The sequence below is a fragment of the Durio zibethinus genome, chromosome 9, assembly GCF_047325235.1.
Source record: "Durio zibethinus cultivar Kanyao isolate XHJ-2024 chromosome 9, ASM4732523v1, whole genome shotgun sequence".
In the NCBI taxonomy this organism is placed as follows: Eukaryota; Viridiplantae; Streptophyta; class Magnoliopsida; order Malvales; family Malvaceae; genus Durio; species Durio zibethinus.
Genome location: NC_143170.1, coordinates 5,111,831 through 5,132,692, shown reverse-complemented (window position 1 = coordinate 5,132,692; position 20,862 = coordinate 5,111,831). Strand labels below are relative to the sequence as shown.

General features: G+C 30.9%; 3 protein-coding genes across 8 annotated transcripts; all 3 read left to right on the top strand.

Moving 5' to 3' along the window:
* Positions 1 to 94: 94 nt before the first annotated feature.
* Positions 95 to 5,155, top strand: SR34A (SER/ARG-rich protein 34A). 5 transcript variants are annotated; one of them, XM_022907216.2, is made up of 14 exons: positions 95 to 268; positions 547 to 818; positions 972 to 1,093; positions 1,343 to 1,408; positions 1,489 to 1,563; positions 1,654 to 1,759; positions 1,856 to 1,902; positions 1,987 to 2,044; positions 2,491 to 2,540; positions 2,641 to 2,697; positions 3,723 to 3,802; positions 4,186 to 4,257; positions 4,375 to 4,411; positions 4,767 to 5,155. In XM_022907216.2, exons 3-14 carry the CDS (start codon positions 1,007 to 1,009, stop codon positions 4,785 to 4,787), a joined length of 756 nt encoding a protein of 251 aa, XP_022762951.2. In that variant the 5' UTR covers positions 95 to 268; positions 547 to 818; positions 972 to 1,006; the 3' UTR covers positions 4,788 to 5,155. The 5 variants fall into 5 exon arrangements, with proteins under 5 accessions (XP_022762951.2, XP_022762959.2, XP_022762984.2 ...); XM_022907249.2 differs by having other exon boundaries at positions 105 to 268; positions 742 to 818; XM_022907241.2 differs by having other exon boundaries at positions 105 to 268; positions 681 to 818.
* A 612-nt stretch (positions 5,156 to 5,767) lies between these two features.
* Positions 5,768 to 6,600, top strand: LOC111315993 (large ribosomal subunit protein P1-like). Its single transcript, XM_022918013.2, has 3 exons — positions 5,768 to 5,918; positions 6,013 to 6,107; positions 6,205 to 6,600. The coding sequence occupies exons 2-3, from the start codon at positions 6,039 to 6,041 to the stop codon at positions 6,472 to 6,474; spliced, it is 339 nt and encodes a 112-aa protein (XP_022773748.2). The 5' UTR covers positions 5,768 to 5,918; positions 6,013 to 6,038; the 3' UTR covers positions 6,475 to 6,600.
* Positions 6,601 to 8,110: 1,510 nt separating this feature from the next.
* Positions 8,111 to 11,387, top strand: LOC111315983 (uncharacterized). Of its 2 annotated transcripts, none has more exons than XM_089765620.1 (3): positions 8,111 to 9,172; positions 10,797 to 10,876; positions 10,956 to 11,387. In XM_089765620.1, exons 1-3 carry the CDS (start codon positions 8,303 to 8,305, stop codon positions 11,098 to 11,100), a joined length of 1,095 nt encoding a protein of 364 aa, XP_089621746.1. In that variant the 5' UTR covers positions 8,111 to 8,302; the 3' UTR covers positions 11,101 to 11,387. The 2 variants fall into 2 exon arrangements, with proteins under 2 accessions (XP_089621746.1, XP_022773738.2); XM_022918003.2 differs by having other exon boundaries at positions 8,112 to 9,172; positions 10,971 to 11,387.
* Positions 11,388 to 20,862: the final 9,475 nt, after the last annotated feature.

Sequence of the window (20,862 nt, the reverse complement as noted above, 5' to 3'; positions counted from 1 at the left end):
ATACGACCCGGATTCTGAAATTGGGCCGACTTGGATCAGGCCCGGTTTGAGCCCCTCAAACTTAAAAAAAATCGAATGGGCTTTAGCTAAATCCACCAGAGAATTCGCGGACTCGACTTTAGATTTGAGCAGGAAGAAGAGAAACGAACCCTAGCTAGTTGACCAGGCAGGCTCGAACACGAAGCTCCACTCAATCAAGCTCCGGTTTTACTTCTCTAATTGACTCTCGTCGGGTCCGCTCCACTCTTCCCAAGCTTTCAATTCTTCGGTACAATGTCTTTAGCTCCTCATTACTTACATTTCTACCTTTTTTTTTTTTTTAAATATCGTTTTTGTTTTTTGATTATCGTAATCTGTTAAAAGTAATCGTGGTTATTTGGGTTTGGGTTTATAAAGAAAGGGGGAAAAAACTAGGAATAAAAATGTATTTTCAAGGGGATTATTGTTCTTCAATGTAGTTGAATAAGAGAGACGAGTGAGGTAAAATGAAATAATGTGTCTGAAAATCTTACTCATCTGGTGACACGCATGCTTTGTTTATGATAGATGACAAGTGCTCGGACAAATAAGAGCTTTGCAATGATACATGGGGGTATAGGAAGGGAGTGGGAGAATCATGGAGTTTTGAGTTTTGGTTTTGTTTTTTAATAATGATTGGAGATTGTTCCTCCCTTTTGAAGCTCTGGCAAAATCTTCATGGGAGGATGAAGAGACCAAATTAAGTTTCAAATTTTGTTATAGCTTGTGGAGCATCTTTGGAGCAAATGAGCAATGGAGCTTGTGGAGCACCGCTCAATATTGGAGGAATTGCTCTCTTGGTTTGCTTCATGGTTTTTGGTTGTGCAATAACTTTTTTCCTTATCATCAGAGTAGATGCTGATGATAATGGGATGTTCGAGTGGATAGAATGACATTAATTTTAATTGGGAATTTTCTTTCTCTATTGATTTGGTTCTGTTCTTTGCATGCAGTGAGATAGTTGTATTTTTTTTTTCTGGTACTGGAAATGAGTGGTCGCTTCTCACGCACAATCTATGTTGGCAACCTACCCTCTGATATTAGAGAATGGGAGGTTGAAGATCTGTTCTACAAGGTACGTGTTGAATTTACTTTTCTGCCAATGCCTTGTTATCATGTGAAAGAACAAATATAACCTTTCTGTGAGGTGTTCTGAATCTTGTAGTTGAATTTAATCAATTTCCATTAGGCTTGTACTTGATTTTAATGAATGTATATTAGACATACTTTGATTTGATGAACCACAGCATTAATGTATTTGAAGCTCTATTTACTTTTGGTTGATTAGTTGTGTTGTTTTATAACATGCGTTTCTCATTTACAGTATGGTCGTATTTTGGATATCGAATTGAAGATTCCACCACGCCCTCCATGTTATTGTTTTGTTGAGGTACATTTGTCATCTCACTTTTCATGGAGGATGTATAAATAAACTGAAACAATTTCTTGCTACTTGTGTTTGTTTCGTAGTTTGAGAATTCTCGAGATGCTGAAGATGCAATCAGGGGTCGAGATGGTTATAACTTTGATGGTTGTCGTTTGAGGGTAATAACTTTGAAGAGGCTCTTTTTGTTTTGATGTATATACTATTGATAGAACTTTTTCTTGATTGGCTTTTCATTGTAATTGATGTAGGTTGAGCTTGCTCATGGTGGTAGAGGACAATCCTCAAGTGATCGACGGGGTGGATATGGTGGGGGTGCAGCTAAATTTGGCATCTCACGCCATTCTGAATATCGAGGTCTGTCTAGTAGATGAACTGTGTCATCCTTTAGTTACTTATCTGGTTCTTTTTGTGCTAAAATATGGGTGTACGCACATCTTGTTGGTCCTGCAGTTATTGTGCGTGGGCTCCCTTCTTCTGCTTCCTGGCAAGATTTGAAGGTTTGAGAACTTTAAAACTCAAAACAAATTTTAGGCTTGGTTAGTTCTGCTGTAATTCTTACCTATTTTGTAACTTCTTTTCAGGATCACATGCGAAAAGCTGGTGATGTGTGTTTTGCTGAAATTTCGCGTGACAGTGATGGTATGAACTGAGGATATGTATTAATGAGCATTTACAGTTCGTAGTTAACCTTATACCCTTTCTGCTCCCTCGGTTTCTTCTTTTTCTTTTTGTATTTTCATTTGATGTTCATATGTTGAATCTTACCTTGTTCCAACTCTATTAGCTATAAAATGTTGCAATTTGATATTCTTATCTCCTTATGATGGGCAGACTTGTATGGATGTTTTTTGATGTTCAAATTGGGTGATGTTTAGAATTACAAGATCAGTTGTTCCTGCTACTTACCTTTTATATGCTTGTATAGAGCATCTAATTCTGATTGTTTTATGGGTTGTTCCCTTCATGTTTTGAATGGAATGAAATTGTTATTGTGTCTTCATGATTTTTCAACTGAATTTTCTTATTTCTTAGGCCTTCAAGATTTTGAATTAGTTTTTATTTATTGTCTCTCTCCATTCATTCAGGGACTTTTGGTATTGTTGATTATACCAATTATGATGACATGAAATATGCAGTAAGTGGTTTGGAAAGAAACTTCTCTACCTCCTTGTTGTGAATTTGTGCTTTTTTTTTCAATGCTTTTAATCCAACTGACATGTTCTAACATTATACAGATCCGTAAACTTGATGATACTGAGTTTAGAAATCCTTGGGCAAAAGCTTATATTCAGGTAAGAGTTAATTACATTTTTTGTACCTGAACTTTGGAAAAATGTACAAATTGGTACCTGAAAAAATAAAATATACAATTTGCACCTTAAACTTTCAAATAATGTATCATTTTAATCCAAATTCGAATATTGTTAACTCGTCTATATGGTATCTAACCAGTATAATTTTTGTTATATGCGTCTTATTTGTTAAATATTTAGTAAAAATTTTCATGTGGATTTCACATGATGAAAAATGATTGACCGATCTTAGATTTTTTTACTGTTCAGGTAAATTAAAAATATTTATTATTAATTTATAATAAAAAAAAATGTTGATAGTAGCTGTGGTGAAAACATAATTTGATAATATTTATCAAACGCAGTATATATAAGTAGATATGATTAGTGGGATTAGATTTTGGGTTAATATGGTACATAATTTGAAAGTTTAGTATGCAAATTCTACATTATTTTGAAAGTTTAGGGTGCAAATTGTACATTTTATTTATTTAAGTACTAATTTGTACATTTTCCCGAAGTTCAAGTATTAAAAGTCTAATTACTGCCTACGCATTATTCTACTGTTACTATTTTACTGTTGTTGCTACATTCTCATCTTCATTGTTTTGAACTGTTAAATGTTAGTCCTGGGGAATTTTATGAGCGAGGACTATTCCATTGTATATGTGGCTAGATCCATGAAACCGTTGAATTGTTTTCAATTGCAAAGTTATAATCCCTTTCTATGCATTCACATATCTGAGACTAATGCTTGTACTTTGAGAAAGTAAACACATGAATCAATATGCTCTGATGATCCCTCTATCTTTCACTTCCCTAATTATTCTGTACCCTCTGTTTCTCCCAGGAACCGTACTGTTTCTGAAAATTCTCACTAGTTACAATCACCATTTGGATTTGTAGATCCAGCAACATTACTTGTGGAAATTGTTTTTCCTTTTGTTGTCTGCAATCTAAAATTTTCAAAATCAAGTTTCATTTTGATAAGCCTCAGGTGTTTATTTGTTCATCTACTTGGATAGGTAAAGAGATATGAGAGCAGTCCATCAAGGAGCCGAAGTAGAAGCCGCAGCAGAAGCCGGAGCATTAGAAGAGACAGGAGGTATAAGCCCCCTTTTTCTTCTCGTTTTGGTCTTTTTCATCTTTTTTCTTTAAAAAATAATAGCAAAAGTGTCAAAATAGCCCTAGAACTAAAAGTTAAGAATCATTCAAGCCTCTGTCAATTAAACCCTCATATTTTTTTTTCACCATTTGAGCCCTTCTTAGAGGATAAATGATTTACTGTTTTCGTTCGATCGAAGGCTTCATTGGGTGAAAATAGATGTTTAAAGATTTAACTGATTCGAAATAGAAGATTTAAGACTTGATTGATTGCAATAAAATGTAAGGGATTTAAATGATTATTGAATTTTTATTTGAGGGTTTTGCTGACCCTTATGCCAAAAGTCTGATCTTTCCCTCAACCATTTTCTCTCCTGTATTTAGTAAATCACAGGAGCGATCTGTGTCCAAATCACCGGTTAAATCCAGATCTGCCTCTCCTGTTAAGTCATCAAGGTATTGGGGCTCAACTTGCTGTTAGCTTCTTTGCTTTATTATATGGTTTTCTTATTGTTTTTTAAATTTCCTTACCTTTTTTAAAACTTTTTTTTTTTTTTCTATTCATTGATTCAGAGCAAGATCAAGGTCAAGGTCAGGATCACCTGATAAGGTAGGTTAATTCTGATTTCTGATATTCGATGCTAAGAGTCACCCACAGTTCATGAGTGTCTCTGTCATAATCCGATATTGTTGCTCTAAATTGTTGATGTCTTTCGGGTGGCTGCTTCTATAATGCACATATGGTTAACTGTCAAAAAAGCATATTAGTAACATTGCTTTATTCCGTACACATCCATTTAATCCATTATACATGTATTGCAGGACACAAAATGATTTTACCATAGTATATATTTTAATCTTGCTCTTCAGTTATAGGAAACATGAAATGTAAACTAGATCATTTTCAGATGCTAAGTTTGAGAAGTCTTGGTTAATCTCATTTATGGGACTGATTATCTTTCCAGGCCCAATCGATTAGCCACTGATGCGCGAACAATAAAAGTGATAAGTCCAGCACTGATTGCCTGAATGGGATTTCAGGGGAACGTTTTGTTGCACGTCTAAAGGAACGTATTTCTGGATACTGGCTATGAGGACAACCTTGGTATTAGTGGTGTTTGTGTGGTAATGTCGCATCAATTTGTGGGCACTGGTGGATGATGAACTGAGTTCAATCATTTTGTCATTTTGGTAATAACATTTTTGTTTCAAATTTTATTCTACTTATCTTGCTTGGTTTCCGTGACCCTTAAGAAATCATGTGAGACTGCACTTGGTGTTGTCCTGGTTGTTAATTTAGATATTCATCAACAGCTTGCCCCTGCTTTACTAATACGAAATTATTCGGGTTTAATTTGGTTGTCGCTTTTATTACTAACTTTTTTTTAATTATTAATAATTGCACATTAACATACAAAATGTGAAGGAACTACTATGCATTGGGATAAAAATTAAAAAGAACTAACAATGGATCAAAATTCTTTTCATGGATTTGTTCATTGCTTTCATGCTATACTTTCATTATGGGTAAATCTATTAATTTAAATTAATATGATACTAAAAAAAAGATTGGTTATTTTAAATATGATACGGCAATAAAATTTAAGAAAAATAAGGAAAACGATGTGATTTAAAAATTTAACAAAAATTATTCGACAAAAAATAAAAAATATATTTTATAATTATTAAGTTGATATAAATTATAGCATAATAATTTTTATATTTTATACTTTGAATTACAAAATCACAATAACACATAAATAGCACAACAAATAATGAATTGTTAGATCTAATGGCAGTTGTATAACAAAGATATAACAATTGATATTAGTTAAAAACTGGTTGGCCAAAAAATCTAAGTATTAGTTTTAAAAAAAAAAAGATATTAAAAAAAACATATATGAGTTGATAATTTCAGGCTTGGAATTTGAAAAGAAAGCTGGCCCAAAAAGATTTAAAAGCCCACCAAAGACGATTCACCAACTTTCTCAACCAAAACCCTAGACCTGACAGGATTACGATTACCTCTCTATATATATAAGCCTTTTTCTAAATCCTCTAAGCTCTCAAGTCTCGACGCCTGCTGCCAAGCAGGCAAACCAAACCCTAAAGCTAAGGTATTTTCCCTCTCAATCTATCTGCTCTCGTTGTTCAGTTTATATGTCGTTAAAACGATTTGCTTAGGGTATGCTTGTTTAATTTATCTGGCAGATTTACTGTTGAAAATTTTTGGTAAAATGGCCGCCGGTGAACTCGCCTGTACTTACGCCGCATTGATCCTCCACGACGATGGAATCTCAATCACCGTACGTACACTTTTTCTTTTCAATGTTTTTATAACTCTATATTATCTGTTTAATCTTTATTCCTTCTGTTTTATTTATGGTTGAAAATATTACGTAGGCCGAGAAGATAGCTACATTGGTGAAGGCAGCGAACGTGGGCGTTGAATCTTACTGGCCAAGCCTCTTCGCCAAGCTCCTTCAGAAGATTAACGTCGATGATCTCATCACGAAAGTCGGTTCCGGTGGCGGTGCTGCCCCTGGTCCCGTTGCTGCTTCCTCTGGCACCGACGCTGCTGGTGCTGCCGCTGCCGCCCTCGCTGTCGAGGAGAAAAAGGTAGAAGAAAAGGAAGAGAGTGATGATGACATGGGATTCAGCTTATTTGATTAGGCACAATCTTCCTGTTTGGATTTCTTTTCTTATTTTCTCTTTTGCGGAAAATTTGGACCCATCTCAAACATTACTTGAATTTTGTTTACGTTTTGAAAATTCTTAATTTACCTCACTTTTTTCAGAGATTGAACAAGTTACATCGTGGATTCTTTTTCTATCTATACTGTTGGTTTCTGTGTTGATTTAGGTATAGACATCTTTGTATGTTGGAAGAATTTTTGCTTACCCTCTTGATTATGAAAGTTATTTTATCAACCATGACGCAAATAATTCTGAGGAAGTAAATACATGGAAATTGTGATTCCCAAGGAGACCAAGTTGGAAGGGTAGAGTTGTGTTTTTATCGATGGTGGTGATTTCGTTGTGGTGATAGGTCGTAGTGTTCAGGTTATATCAAAATATGTTGTAATTAAAAGAAGATTTTTTGTGTAAGACTTGTATCACATAATATTAATGGTTTTTGTTAATTTCAGTAAAATTTTAGATAAATTAATTTATTTTGGTCGAGAAATATATTTTGTAATTTTTAAGAAAATTTATAAATTTTGAAGGATCAACATATATATATATATTTAATTAAAATATTATTTGATATGATATTAACAGATTTGGCTTTTACTAAACAAAAACACGAGCGAAATAAAACAGCACAGAGCATATAGGCAAAAACCTTCAGGATAAGTCAATCATCATTACAGTGCATTTTCAAATTTCCTTGTGAATCCAAATTAATACTATATGAGCCGATAAATCCATGCTATCGTATTTTAAGATTATTATTTTTTGGTTCCGAAATGAAACTGGATGAGCATAACAGATAAAAGAGTAAGATTCCTGTGGTTTAACACCAGTTTTCATGTGAGAATTCCCGGTATGAGTTACCTAAAGCCATACAGCTCTAGTGACTTAGTAATGTGAAGTCCAAAATATACATATCACGGTATCAAGGTGGAGAATGAATGTAGATTGGTCCCCAGTTCCCTATGTTCAAGAAAAGAGAACTATGAATTTATGTAGTTTTGTCTTTTGCTTTTCTGTGCTTTGTGTTTCTTTTGCATGATCGCGAGGTAATGACATATTGATCTTTCAATTATGAAGCTATATCATTTTGTCCCTTCATATTTTTTATTGAAGTTAATTTGGCATTTATTTTTTTAATTTTTGATTAAATCGATCAAATTTAAACAAAAATTAATCACCTACAATCACATGACTTATATTTTCGTTAGAATTGTCACATATGACTAAAATTTCTCGTTAGGATTTGAATGTTAAACCGTTTACAGAGTACTTGCATGTTGGTATATGTCAGTGTTAAAGCCCGGCCCCCATTTCATCCAAAATATTGACAGTTTGACTAATTTTTTTTTATGCATATTATTAAATCAACCACAAAGAAAAACATAATATATATTGTAAAAAGTAATTATTCCATTGGGGGTGGGGGGGAGGTTACTTCGACAGAATTTGTTACATGGGCTTGGACTTTTGGTGCAAAAGAATAGTCAGAGGAATGGACCCCAAGAGTCCAGTAAATCGGACCAGGCCTTTATTATCGTAAACGTGAATCACGGGTCGAAGTTAACTCGACTTTTTTTGTTTTTTTAATTGAGGAGAGAGGGGTTCCTGAAGCGACAAGTGGCGAAGAGCTTACTGTGCGCATCGCTCACCCTTGTGTAATCTAGAACTTAACCCTTTTTCGGCTACGAAACCGAATGGCTGCTGCGTTAACTGAAGAGCGTTTTTCTTTTCGATTTCCATTTTGTTTTCCCTCTTCTCGCTTTCTCAGGAATTACGCTAAATCAGCTCAGCCTGACATCAACAAATGCTATGCTCAATCTCGACCGGCAAGTCCGGTTCGAACTGGCTCGACCGGCTTCGTTCCAGCAAGGGCTTCCCGACCGCCGACAACCTTGACCTCGACCATTTCCTCGCTAACCCTAACCGTTCCGATTCTCCAATCACCAATGCCTCCAATTCTCCGAATTCCATATCCGAGTCAACTCACTCCAACGAAAAACAACTCCAGAATTGGAAGCCACCACCCACGGAGGTGATCTCCAGCGAGCCCGCTGGAGACAAAGAATGGTTCGGTGTAATGAGCAATGTCCTCTCGGAGATCTTCAACATGGGTGAACAAGCCCAAACGTCCAGATTTTCCAGGAAAAAAACTTCCAGGAAACAAAAAAACCCTAGAATCTGCATTATCAAGACGCCTAACGTTAATTCTTCCGAGGAACAGAAAAGCAATTCGGATAGCGTGAGAGAAGACGAAAATATCCCCCCTTCAACGGCGTTGTTGAATTCAAGGGAAGAAGCGACGAGAGAATCGAAAGAAGATGACGACGATAATAACGCGGAAGAAGACGAAGAAGAAGAAGAGAAAGAGAAAGGAGAGAGGGAACTGCTTGGGTACTCGAGAAGTGAAGTGACGGTAATAGACACCAGCTGCGAGGTGTGGAAAGTTGACAAGTTTATTTTTAGGAGGAAAAATATCTGGAAAGTTAAGGACAAGAAGGGAAAGTCACGCACCGTTGGTAGAAAGAAGAGGAAACCACCACCACCTCCTCCTCCTCCACCTCCATCTGATGACAACAATGTCGGTGTTTGTAATAAGAAACGGAAGGTTTCGAGTTCGGAGCTTTGGTCGTTGAAGGAAACGAGTGGAAGAGAACGTGGGTCGCCTAAAAATCATGTAAGATTTAAGGATACATGTCCCAAATGTGTGTTATTTTGTTATTTATGTTCCTATTAACTTAGTGTTCAGACTTAAATGGTTTCCTTGACATGAATACAAGTGAGCTTTTGAAGAGTTTGGTACCATTCTGTTTTTGGTTTTTTGTTGAAGGATTTAGTATTGCATGTATAACTAGATGTTCTTTGTTGAATATTGCACTTCTTGCTGGCTTTGGAAGTAGGAAAGGGAATTGTTTATGTAAATTAATGATTGGCAAAGTCATCATTTACGTTTAGTTAGATGGTAATGATAGTGCACGAGTAAATTCAGTTCTGGTATATATACCTTTCTGAGTTTGATTACAATTATGACATTGTAAATGTTGTTTTAAGCTGTTCAAGACATTGAATATATTACTTTTAGCTCCTTTTAATGTTTAACATGTTGCCTTTTCAAATCGAGGAGTCCGGGCTTGATCTGATATGCTCTATTTCTAATTCTGTCCTGAATGATTGGCTATTCTTAATGCTTTTAACTTTATCTGTTGTTGATGCCATTTTTTCAGCTCAAGAGAATGGAATTCAGTCTCTATGTTTCAGCAGCTGATCTTGAATATGATAATTTTATTTGTTTAATGCTCTTCAAGCATTATTTTGTTAGATTTTATGGGATGTTCTATGGTTTGATGTTTGATGACTATAATCAAAACAGTGCTCCCTATATAGGATACTAATAAAATTTATGGTGCACAAAGTGACTGGAAGATTTAGATTTTCTAAGGGTGCAAATGATTAATCTTGGTTTTGTAAAATGATAACACGGATGATGATACCTCCATTTATTGTTTTCTATACTCTGAAAGTTACTGATACCAGTTTGGTTATTAAGTTACTTCTTATAAAGCTTCTGTCATATGGAGATGCTTCCTTTAAATTTCTACTGTGTTTTGGAATAAAATATGAGCCTTATATGCCTGTTGTGATAAATGTGCTGTTTTGACATACAAATCTAATTGAGAATTTCATTTCCAGAAACCCAGAGGGCAACAATAATTAGTTTTTCGGTCAGCATTAAAAATCATATTTTGCAGTGCTTGGATGTTATGTAATATGAATTCAACTTTCTTGAATTTCAGTTTCTTCTTATTGAGTCTTATTTTGAGTTTCATTGCCTGTTCCCTTGAAAATTTTGGTTTGATCTTCAGTTTCTTCTTTGGTGGAAGTAACTTAAAAAAAAAAAAAAATCCCTCTCTTAAGTTACTGTTCACTTGAACTCTTGATTTTTCTTTTTCTATTTTGGCAAGAGACTCTTTATTCTTTTTCAGTTGTATCATCACTGGAATAAGGTTTTTGTTGTTTATTTTGTGCTTTTCCATCCAATAAACACTTTGCTTTCAAATGTGGACTTACTTTTCCAATATTTCTGCATTATTGATTTTGACCTTGGTCAAGCTGTAGCAGGTAAAACGTGTATGTTGTTGTGATTTGTATGTGAGATTGGCAATTCCTGTTTGCATGTTGATGCACTATGTGATCATTCACAGTGTGGAGAGATTGCCCCCATTTTCAGCATTGTGTTACCATTAACAGGTTATTGACAGAAGTGGTTCTAACTTGTTTATATTTTCTTCTGGTTATGCAAGGGGCGGAATGCTCCAAGTGAAAAAGGGGAAGAAGTTAGCGATGAGGCACCTGATGATCTTACCCAAGTTCTAAGAAAGAGGCATGCAGACTAGCAAATTATTGCAGTTATTATTATTGTTATTAGATGTACTTTTGTGCTTAAATTTAATATCATCCAGGTTTCCTTTTTCCAGATTTCCTCAGAAACGAGGAAAGGGAAGCGCGTCTGTTATCCTTATAAAAGCCATTCCAACAGGCAAGAAAAATGGAGAAAAACTTGCAAAGAATGGCCTGAAGGACACTGGGATGCAATACAAGGCTTGATACATCCATCAACCAAACCATCAAGTTGTCTGGCAATATAGCCAAATTGCTTGCCAGTTCTGCATTTTGAACCAGCAGTTGATTCCATTTTGACTATACCTTCTCCTATGGATAGGTGGAATTAGAAGGGCTATGGGCTATGGCTGAGGTTGAAGCTAAAGTTGCTCTAAACTTCAAGCCTGTGGGTATGGTTCTCATTTCTTGTTGCCAAAAGAAGTTGTAAATACGTTTATTAATCTTGGTACCATTTCATTGACTTATCTATAACATTTATATTTTACTAGCAACATTCCCGCTTTATTCTGAGTTCAAATTTTTTATTTATATTTAAATAATATTAAATAGTGCATATAATTTCATTTATAACTTTTTAACAAAAATAATGACTAATAAAAATTTATCAATTAGTTTGTGGATAATGTATTCATTTAATTATCGTAACTTATATAACAAATCAAATACAAATCTACTCTTTCAAATTTATCTAGTTAAAAAATATTAAAATAGACAATTAAAAAACAAAATAAAAAGAAAGTCAAAACAAAAAAAAAAAAAACCTTAAAAAAAAAGAAAGAAAGCAGGTTTATATTTATCTCGACTTCGACTTGATATTTGATATCGATTCCATGTGTGTATCTCTCTCTCTCTCTCTCTATATATATATATATATATATATATAAATCATCATCTGACTTGATTTTTATCAAAAATCAATTTAATAATATAATATTCATAAAAATATTATTTTTTAATATATATTATATTTTAATTATAATAAATATATTATTTTATTAAATAAATGTATTATTTATTAATATAATATATACAAATAGAATTAAACAAATAATAAAAAATACTTTTATATATATCCTAGATAGAAGAGAACAGAGTATTCTAAATCTGTCTTTGACTTGATCTTGATTTTAAAAAAAAAAAATCATCTTACATAAACCCAATTTTAATTAAAAAAATCATTTTTTATTGGATTAATGGATCAAAACTCATTAGATACGAATTATTTGGACATCTCTACTTCTAACCAATCATATTTCTTACAAAATTCATTTTATTAAAAGAGAAAAAAAGACAAAAACAACTGAAAAGAAAAAGTCAAATGAAGTGCCATGGGGATACTGTTATTGTCATTTTATCAAAATATAGAAGAGAGATGTTAAAATAGATAATTAAAAAAACTAAAAAAAAATGACCTAAGCTAAAAAGAAAAAATGAGCCAAATTAATGGAAAATGGTTTCACACCAACTTGATTTTTTAATAATTCAATACAACTTCAATTTTGACCCAATATCGAATTATTATTCATTAATACATGATTTTGACCCGTCACAAAAAAATATAATTGTATCATACCCAAATTAGTTCGATAATTTTAATTAATATAATATTCATAAAAATATTATTTTTTAATATAAATTACCTCTTAATTATGTATAAATATAATTTTTATTAGAATAATATGTTAAATAATAATTTTATTAATATAATATATATAAATATAAAAATAAATAAATAATAAAAAATATATTTTTATATACACTCCAAAACGGAGGAAACAAGCTAAACTCAACTTTTACTTCAGCCATTTAATAAAAAAAATTTTACTCAATCTCGAATTTTAAAATATATACTTATTAGATCAAAATGAACCTAAACACATAGGATATACCTCTATTGATTTTTTTTTTTTTTTGCATAATTTATCTAATTTAAAAAAATAAAAATTAAAAAAATAAAAAAAAGATGTCAAATGATGGTGTTACGTTAATTTATTAAATTAAAATATTACATAATAACTTTTAATAACATAATACACATATATAATTATAAAATTAAATAAATAATAAAAATAATTTTTTATATATACTCAAAGTGAGATGAAATTTTTTAAGTTCATCTTCGACTCAATCTTGATTTAAAAAAAAAATCATGATCCAATCTTGAATTTTTTTAAAAAATACACCTATATTGAATAGAAATAAATGAAAATTCATCATATATGAATTATTTTATTATCCTTAATTTCATTAGTATTGTCTTACAAAATTTATTTAATAAAAAATAAAATTAAAAATAAAAATAAAATTTGATGTCAATGAAAACTCTTCACCTTTTTTCAAAATATACAAAATTAATATTATAGATTTGAGAAGTAATATGAAATTTAAAATTTAAATTTCATCGGATGGTCACTTTCGATTTGTCAATGCGAAGTTAAAGTTTAACTTCATATTTAAAAAAAAAAAAAAAAGTATGCGAATTACTTGATGCATATGTCATTCTAAGACCGTGCATTGTTTGGTAGTTCTAATCTGAAAATCACAAAAATAAACATAAATAAAAGGAATAATATGTGGTATTTCCTAAGAATCTAAATCATGGAACGAATAAACATGTAATGCAAAACCCTATAATCAACCGCAAGCTTGAAATTGTGAACTGTTTCACTTTGTGCTTCACCAGTTCATAATCTACTTGAAAAGGCTAGACACTGTAACAACCTGCATAAGTCAAATAACAGAGCATCATCCTTGAAGCATAAAAAATGACTTGTATATAAACCAAAACTTAACTCAAATGGATCAAATGTCACTCCTTAACCTCTCTATAAAAAAAAAATATGACCTATAAAGACATGCATGATACCCTTGCTATGGAAGCAAAAGATCAGGCAGAAAGATTGGCATTTCCTTTAAATATTAAATGATTACGTAGAACTTTTTTTTTTTTTAATTTAATAGATATAAACGCGTAATTTTATTTGAATTGATCGAAATAAATTTTAAATTATATTTGAAATTTTGATGTGTTTAAACATATTGGAGTATTTATTATATTTATTTTTTTAAATTCAATTATTATATATCGATATTTTTTTATTATTATTACTTTTAAAAAAGAGTCAAAGCCTCTTTCTGCTGGCAGTTGAAAAATCAAGGTGCCACTCACCGGCCAAATTTCCCGAAGTCTTTCTCAATCCCAGAAAACCTGGGATTTGAATGGGGGATGAACTCAACAAAATGGAGGCTTCGAGATAACAAAAAGAGGGGGGGGGGTTTTCTAAAAAAATTCAGAGGCCAAAGGGAACAACAGGGGTTCTGCCGATATTCCCACTACCTCCACAAGCACCACCCTTCGCCGCCTCTCCATAATCCATTACCGAATATCCACAGCCAAAAATAACAACAAAAAAAACCGAAAATCATGACGAAAAGCTATAGTCCTCCCCTTGGGGAGGAACCTCAGTCAAAGCCACATAACAAAAACCACAGTCCTCAAGTGGTGAGGAAACCAATCTGCAAAAAAAAAAAAAAAACAACGAAAAAAATAAGAGAGAGTTTTAGGTTTGGATGATTTGGGATGTTTAGGGGTTGGATATTTGGACAGGAGGAAGGCCATGGGTGGGGGCAGAGCATAGTTTGAAGCGGTGGCCTTTGGGAGCGGCGGCAGAGGATATTTTGGGGTTTAAAAGGTGACGTTTCGGCTCAGATCTGGGCTATTTGAGACTTTTTTGGGCAAACGTGAAAGGGGAAATCAAGAGGAAGCTCCAGGTAAAATTTGGGCCCCAGAAGATGCCGCCCAGTGGAGAAAGCGGCGATCGGAACGGCGGCTGGCTGGAGCTGGGTGGAGAGCTTCCTTGAGAAGATAACGGTTTTTTTTTTCTAAGAAGAGGGAAGAAATGAATTTTAAAAAAATAGTTTTATAGTTTAAAAAAAAAACCAAAACGACGTCGCCCGGTGGATGAGGGGGCGGCCGGCTGGAGTTGCGTGGAGGGCTTTGTTGAGAAGATAAAAGATTTTTTTTTTCCTAAGAAGAGAGAAGAAATGAATTTTTAAAAAAATAATATTTTACAGTTAAAATCAAAAATCAAAAACTAAAACGACGCCGTTTGAATGGGTGGATATCTGCCCGTGGACCCGAACTAGATCAGACGTTCGCACTCTCGACCCGCTCCAGTTTCCATTATTCAGCCCTTGACCGGATCAAGTGAACCTCCTTCGAACCGGAAATAAACCGGATCGAACCGTTTTAATTTGTGGAAAACCTCCGCAAGCCGCTGAACCACCCCCTAACAGCCAAGTGAACCGGATGAACTGCCTCCAGACCGCCCAAAAAAGCTTGATCCGCTAGTTGACCGATTTGACAGACCATTTTGGTAATTTTCTTTTTTATTATTATTATTATTATATTTTTTTCTTTTTCTTTTGTTTTTGGTTTTATATGTATTTATGTTTTATATTTAATATATGTATGTTAAAATTTAATTTTGTTTGAACATGGGATATTTATTTATTTTAAATAATAGGGAAATAATAATAGAACTATTAAACAAAGTGATAAATAAAATTTATTTACATAATAATAATTTTACCATAAAATTTAAACAATTTTAAGAAAATTAAAAATAATAAAAGAGATAAAGAAAATGCTTAAAAAATAATATTTCAAATAATAAATTTTTGAATAATTGTAAATGTGCCACTGATAAATAAAAAATATTTTAAATTTTATTAGAATAATGGTAAATTAAAAAAAATTCTAATAATAATTATTTTAAATAAAATAGTAAAAAAATAAAAATAAACCATGCAAATAACATGTAATTAAATATATAATTATGTAAATAATAAATATGCAATTAAATATATAATCATGCAAATAATAATACATAAATCAAGCTATTAAATATATTAATAATCATGTAATCAAATTAAATATAATCATACAAATAAATATATTAATAATCATGTAAATATATTAATAAATCATACAAATAAGTATATTAATCATGCAAACAAATATATTAGGCAAATAAATTATCATGCAAATATAATACTAGTCATCCAAAAATAAATGCCATGCAATAAATATAAAAATAAGAGTAAGTAATTAAATATTATAAAAGTTATGCAAAAATCACAAAAAAATGAAAACAAACATTACCTCAATGGGTTTTAACAATTTTTCATCTATCAAAAATTGGTATTTCCTATTATAAATCTTAGCATTTCTTCCACAAACTCTAACTCGATCTTCTTACAAAATTTTTTTTGTTTGATTGCTTCTTTCTTATTGAATCAAAATTTTGCCAATCTCTTTTCAATGCCCTCTTTTTTATCTTGAAGTGAATTACTGTAAGGCCTCCATTTTTAATCACAGATTCAAGGTTCTTATATAGGGATTGATTCTCTTTCAATTTAAAAGAAATTAATTCAACTGAATTTAGAATTTCTTTCAAAATTTTATTCTTTGTATAATCTTTTATTTTTCAATAGACTAAGCCTCAAGTATTTCCAAAATTATTTAACTATTAAAGTTAAAATCTGAGATAGAATTCAAGAGTTAAATTGAATTCAAGATTTTTTATGCAAAATCCTACATTTTCTTTTTTGTTTTTCTTTTTATTTTTACCCCATTTTTTATTTTTTTTACCAATTGACTTTAACTCTTTTAATTAAGAAATAAAAAATTAAACTAAAAAATTAAAATACAAATAAAATATAGGCTTAATATTTGGGTCTAACATTTATTTTTTCAATTAAAACCCAAATGTACAATCAAAATCAAAATTCGAAACTCAATTAATTTCAAAAAATCTTTAGATAAAATGAGGTATCTATATGATATAACATAAAATTAATTAATATCACATTTAGATGAGCTTTGTGAAAGTATTATAATGTTTATCATATATAATTGTACTTTCAGATCTAATATCAATTTTATAGACTAAAAATAAGATTGATGATCAATGTAACTTAACAAAAAAATTAAAAATGACATTTAATTTTTATATCTAACGATCGAGTATCTGAACCGATGTATTATGACAATGGAGACTCAATAAAAAATTTCCATTACTAATTTGTAGTGGCATAGATTAATCAATATTTATGACGTGGCTGTTTCAGTGGGTGAGAAAATAATAATGGAGATTTGACTAATGAGTCCGATCATTGTTTCTTTGATGTGGAAAGTAATATGTAATGGGAGAAGAAAAAATGTACATGAAAACATCAAAATTGACTAAACAAATATTTCAACAACATTTTCCCACCATTTCACTTTGCCCCTAAGTTATGCATCTTTAATTAGCTACACTTTGCCCCTAAGTTTTATATATATATATATATGTATATAACTAAAAATATCATCTTATTCATGTTTTCTATGCCAGGCTTTGATTTTATTGGTTATGTGCTCCCCTCAGGGGAAGAATTGAAGATTTCGTTTAGCCACCCACTTTATTAGCTAAAAAAATTTAATTACAATTTTATTATCTAAATTTTAGAAATATACAAGTTAACACATAAATAAAAAAATTAACTTGTATATTTGAAATTTCAAATTATGTGATGTATTTTTAATTATAAAAAAAATACATTATATCATTGAGTCAACTCACCTCTGTGGCGTTTTAATTATCAAAACATTGTCACTTAACGTGCACACAACTATCAACCTTCTTTTTCACCTCTGTGCGGAAAATATATATTCCGTGAGCCGAGCCATTCAAAGCTATGCGTAGCCTGCATGGAATCTACATTGAACTTTCACAAAGTATTTAGCGTGTCTATATATTTAAACATGCGGCATATATAGGGTGTTAGAATATGCCGCGTTAGTAAGTTGGGGGATTAACATGGGATATTATTTAAAAGTTTAAAATGAAACATTCTTTTCATTCACATATAATTTGTATATTTTATTGTGATTTAGGCACCAAACGTGTAATTAACTGAAAAACTGGCAAATTAGATATGATTCCTTGGGCAATCAAGCAAGAATGCTGCGGCTTCATCTAATCTTCTGATTTTGATTCAGCTATCAAGTGGCATAATAGGTGAAGAGTTCAAATCATGCTTCTGTTAACTTGGTTATGACGAAACAAATCAATGGAAATATTAAAATATGAAGCAGTAGCAGCCAGCACGCGTTCTTCCAGGAAATAAACGACAACAGTCGTGATGAACTTGTCTTTCATTTCACACCACAAGTAACTTTGAATAAAAGATTGCTTAGCTTGACTTGTTCGTGGAGTAAGTTTCAGTTGGAAAAGGTAAAAAAAAAAAAAATTCAGTAGCCGGTAATATCCGAACAGTGCTAGATTTTTCCTGAACATTGCAAGGAACGATGTGTTATTAGCATTAGAATTTGCTCAACTACGCGGAGCTAGCTAGTTTCCTGCGTAAGTTCAGACCGAAGAAACGTAGCCTTTAACACGTTTTAGAATAAAATCTTTAATTTCAAAGTTTTAAAGTTGAAGCTCAACGGTAATTGAGGGTTTATTGAATAAACGATGATTACTTTGCGTGGACATTTCATCCGTTAAAAAGAAATGGAAGAGCAATTAAATCAAGATACAGTATTATGAGATTTATTAGGATCTATTTGGATTTTACTACATTTTCAATGAAGTTTTGATTGTTACGGAAAATAATGTCAAACGCAGTAATAAAATTCAAATGAAGTAAGATAATGACACGACTGATCACAATGAGCCAGTGTTCATCTTTGCTCCGGTTACTTCGTTGCGATAGGGCCTTTAACTTTCTTTATTTCTTTTTTCTTTAAATTTTAATTATAAAAATAAAAATATCCTCAAAATTGTAAAAATAATAAATAAATAAATAAGTAAAATGTATTAGTATATAATAAATAAATAAATAAATTTAATTATTTATTATCAAAACTATGATTTGATATAAAATAATTTAGTAATTTTTAAATTATTTATTAATTTTATAAATTTTAAATAATTTTAAATTTTTATTATATATACATTTTAATTTAATATCTTTAATAATAGTTTTTTTATTATAATTTATTTAACCGTTACCTCTATATTTGCATCGAAACTCATATCTTTATTACTAATTTTAATTTCATCATTATAATAATTAATATTACCTCTATATACTACATGAAAATAGAGATTTATTGACCGTTTTTAATGGCATTTTTAAATAAATGCCACAAACTTTTGTATTTTTATAAGGTTAGTGGTATTTTTATATAAAACACCACTAAATTCTTATATAGTGGCGTTTAGATTTTAAACCGCTAAAAATATATTTTTGTGGCGTTTATTGACCTAAATGCCGCTATATAATTTGATTTTTAATTGAAAGAGATTATTCAAACCTTTTTTTTATTAAAATTACTTTAAATAATTCAATTTAATTTTTTATAAGAGATTATTTAAAGTATTTTTTAGTTAAAAATATCTTGAATAATCCAAAAAAAAATGAGAGAACCTTATTCAAGGTGTTTTTGGCTAGAAACATCTTGAATAAACCCATTCAATTTTTTGTAAGGGATTATTTAAGGTGTTTTTTAGCTAAAAACGTATTGACTAATCTTCAAAAATAAACAAAAGAGGATTATTGAAGGTGTTTTTTGTCAGAAACACCTTGAATAATACTAAAAAAAATTAAAAGAGATTATTGAAGGTGTTTTTAGCAAAAAACATATTGAATAACCTTATTCAATTTTTTGTAAAAGATTATTCAATGTGTTTTTTTGACAAAAAATGCCTTGAATAATCCAAAAAAAAAATTAAAGGGGATTATTGAAGGTGTTTTTTGTCAGAAATGCCTTGAATAATCACATTTTTTCACTACTAAATTTCTCTTAAATTTTAAATATTCGAAACCTCCTTTATGTTTTTTTTTTCCTTACTCATTTCTTCCATTTCTACTCATTTTTGGTTGTTTTCTTCTCATTTTTTGCTTAAGTTTCAGTCATTTTGTGATCAATTTTCATATTCTTTCCTTTTATTTTTGTAAATTTCAAGTTAGCTTTCTAGGATTTTGGGTCAAGTCTCTAAACTTTTTGTCTGATTTGTTAGGTCAAATCCTTAAATTTTTTGTCTAATTTGTTGTGTTTTTACCGCTGTTCAAGCTCTATTAGTAAGCTCCATTTCAACATTGATAATTTTCAGTGTTTGGCTATTCTTTTTTTTTTATCAATTTATTTTGTTATTGCAGTTCTGAGTTTGGGTTTGTTTGGTTGGTGAGAAAAATTTAAGATAGAATAGAAAGTGAAAGAAATAGGGTTTTTTGCTGAAAAATTTGAAATTGAACATTGAATTTTGTTACAAACATGAATGAAATTTTAGGTATAGTTTTTTTTCAGCAAACATTTTTGAAATTACTAAAAAATTGTTACTTGTTAACATGAATTTGTTGATTTATTCAAGATATCTTTAGGAAACCATTCTGAAATAGTCTATTATGTTTTTTTTTCATCTCATCTTGGCATTTTTTTTGTTTATTTTTTCAGATTATAGTATTTGATGAAACAACTTAATCTTGCTTGAAAGAATTCGTTGTGCATGAAAACTATCAACAAGAGAAGATAAAGAACCCAAAAAAGACATGTATAGTCATTTGTGAATACTGTAAGATAAAGTATTTGCCATATACTTAATCTTCTTCTGTTACAATATGGATTTTTAGGTGTATGACTATTTGATTAAAATTTGTATAAATTTTTTGTTGATGTTATCTTTATTCTTTTTTTTTGCATTGTTTAAAAAATATGATATCAATGCATGACATGTAATAGGTTTTTTTTTTTTTTTGCATTGTTATAGGTTATCTCTGATATCGTCTTGTTATTATTTTTAATTTAATACTTAATATGATTAGATATGTTACAGTTCGTTTTCATATAATTTAATTATATAATTTTGGTCTGATAATATAGCAAATACTAAATGAATAAGAGTTGGATGCAAAAGT

Bases quoted from the DNA above. Each gene is read 5' to 3' on its own strand.
- LOC111315983 (XM_089765620.1), top strand. From the start codon at position 8,303: ATGCTATGCTCAATCTCGACCGGCAAGTCCGGTTCGAACTGGCTCGAC. The intron at 9,173-10,796 runs GTAAGATTTAAG...TGGTTATGCAAG, and splicing joins GTGGGTCGCCTAAAAATCAT to GGGCGGAATGCTCCAAGTGA. The intron at 10,877-10,955 runs GCATGCAGACTA...AATATCATCCAG, and splicing joins ACCCAAGTTCTAAGAAAGAG to GTTTCCTTTTTCCAGATTTC.
- SR34A (XM_022907224.2), top strand. From the start codon at position 1,007: ATGAGTGGTCGCTTCTCACGCACAATCTATGTTGGCAACCTACCCTCT. The intron at 1,564-1,653 runs GTAATAACTTTG...TAATTGATGTAG, and splicing joins TTGATGGTTGTCGTTTGAGG to GTTGAGCTTGCTCATGGTGG. The intron at 4,258-4,374 runs GTATTGGGGCTC...TCATTGATTCAG, and splicing joins TCTCCTGTTAAGTCATCAAG to AGCAAGATCAAGGTCAAGGT.
- LOC111315993 (XM_022918013.2), top strand. From the start codon at position 6,039: ATGGCCGCCGGTGAACTCGCCTGTACTTACGCCGCATTGATCCTCCAC. The intron at 6,108-6,204 runs GTACGTACACTT...AATATTACGTAG, and splicing joins ACGATGGAATCTCAATCACC to GCCGAGAAGATAGCTACATT.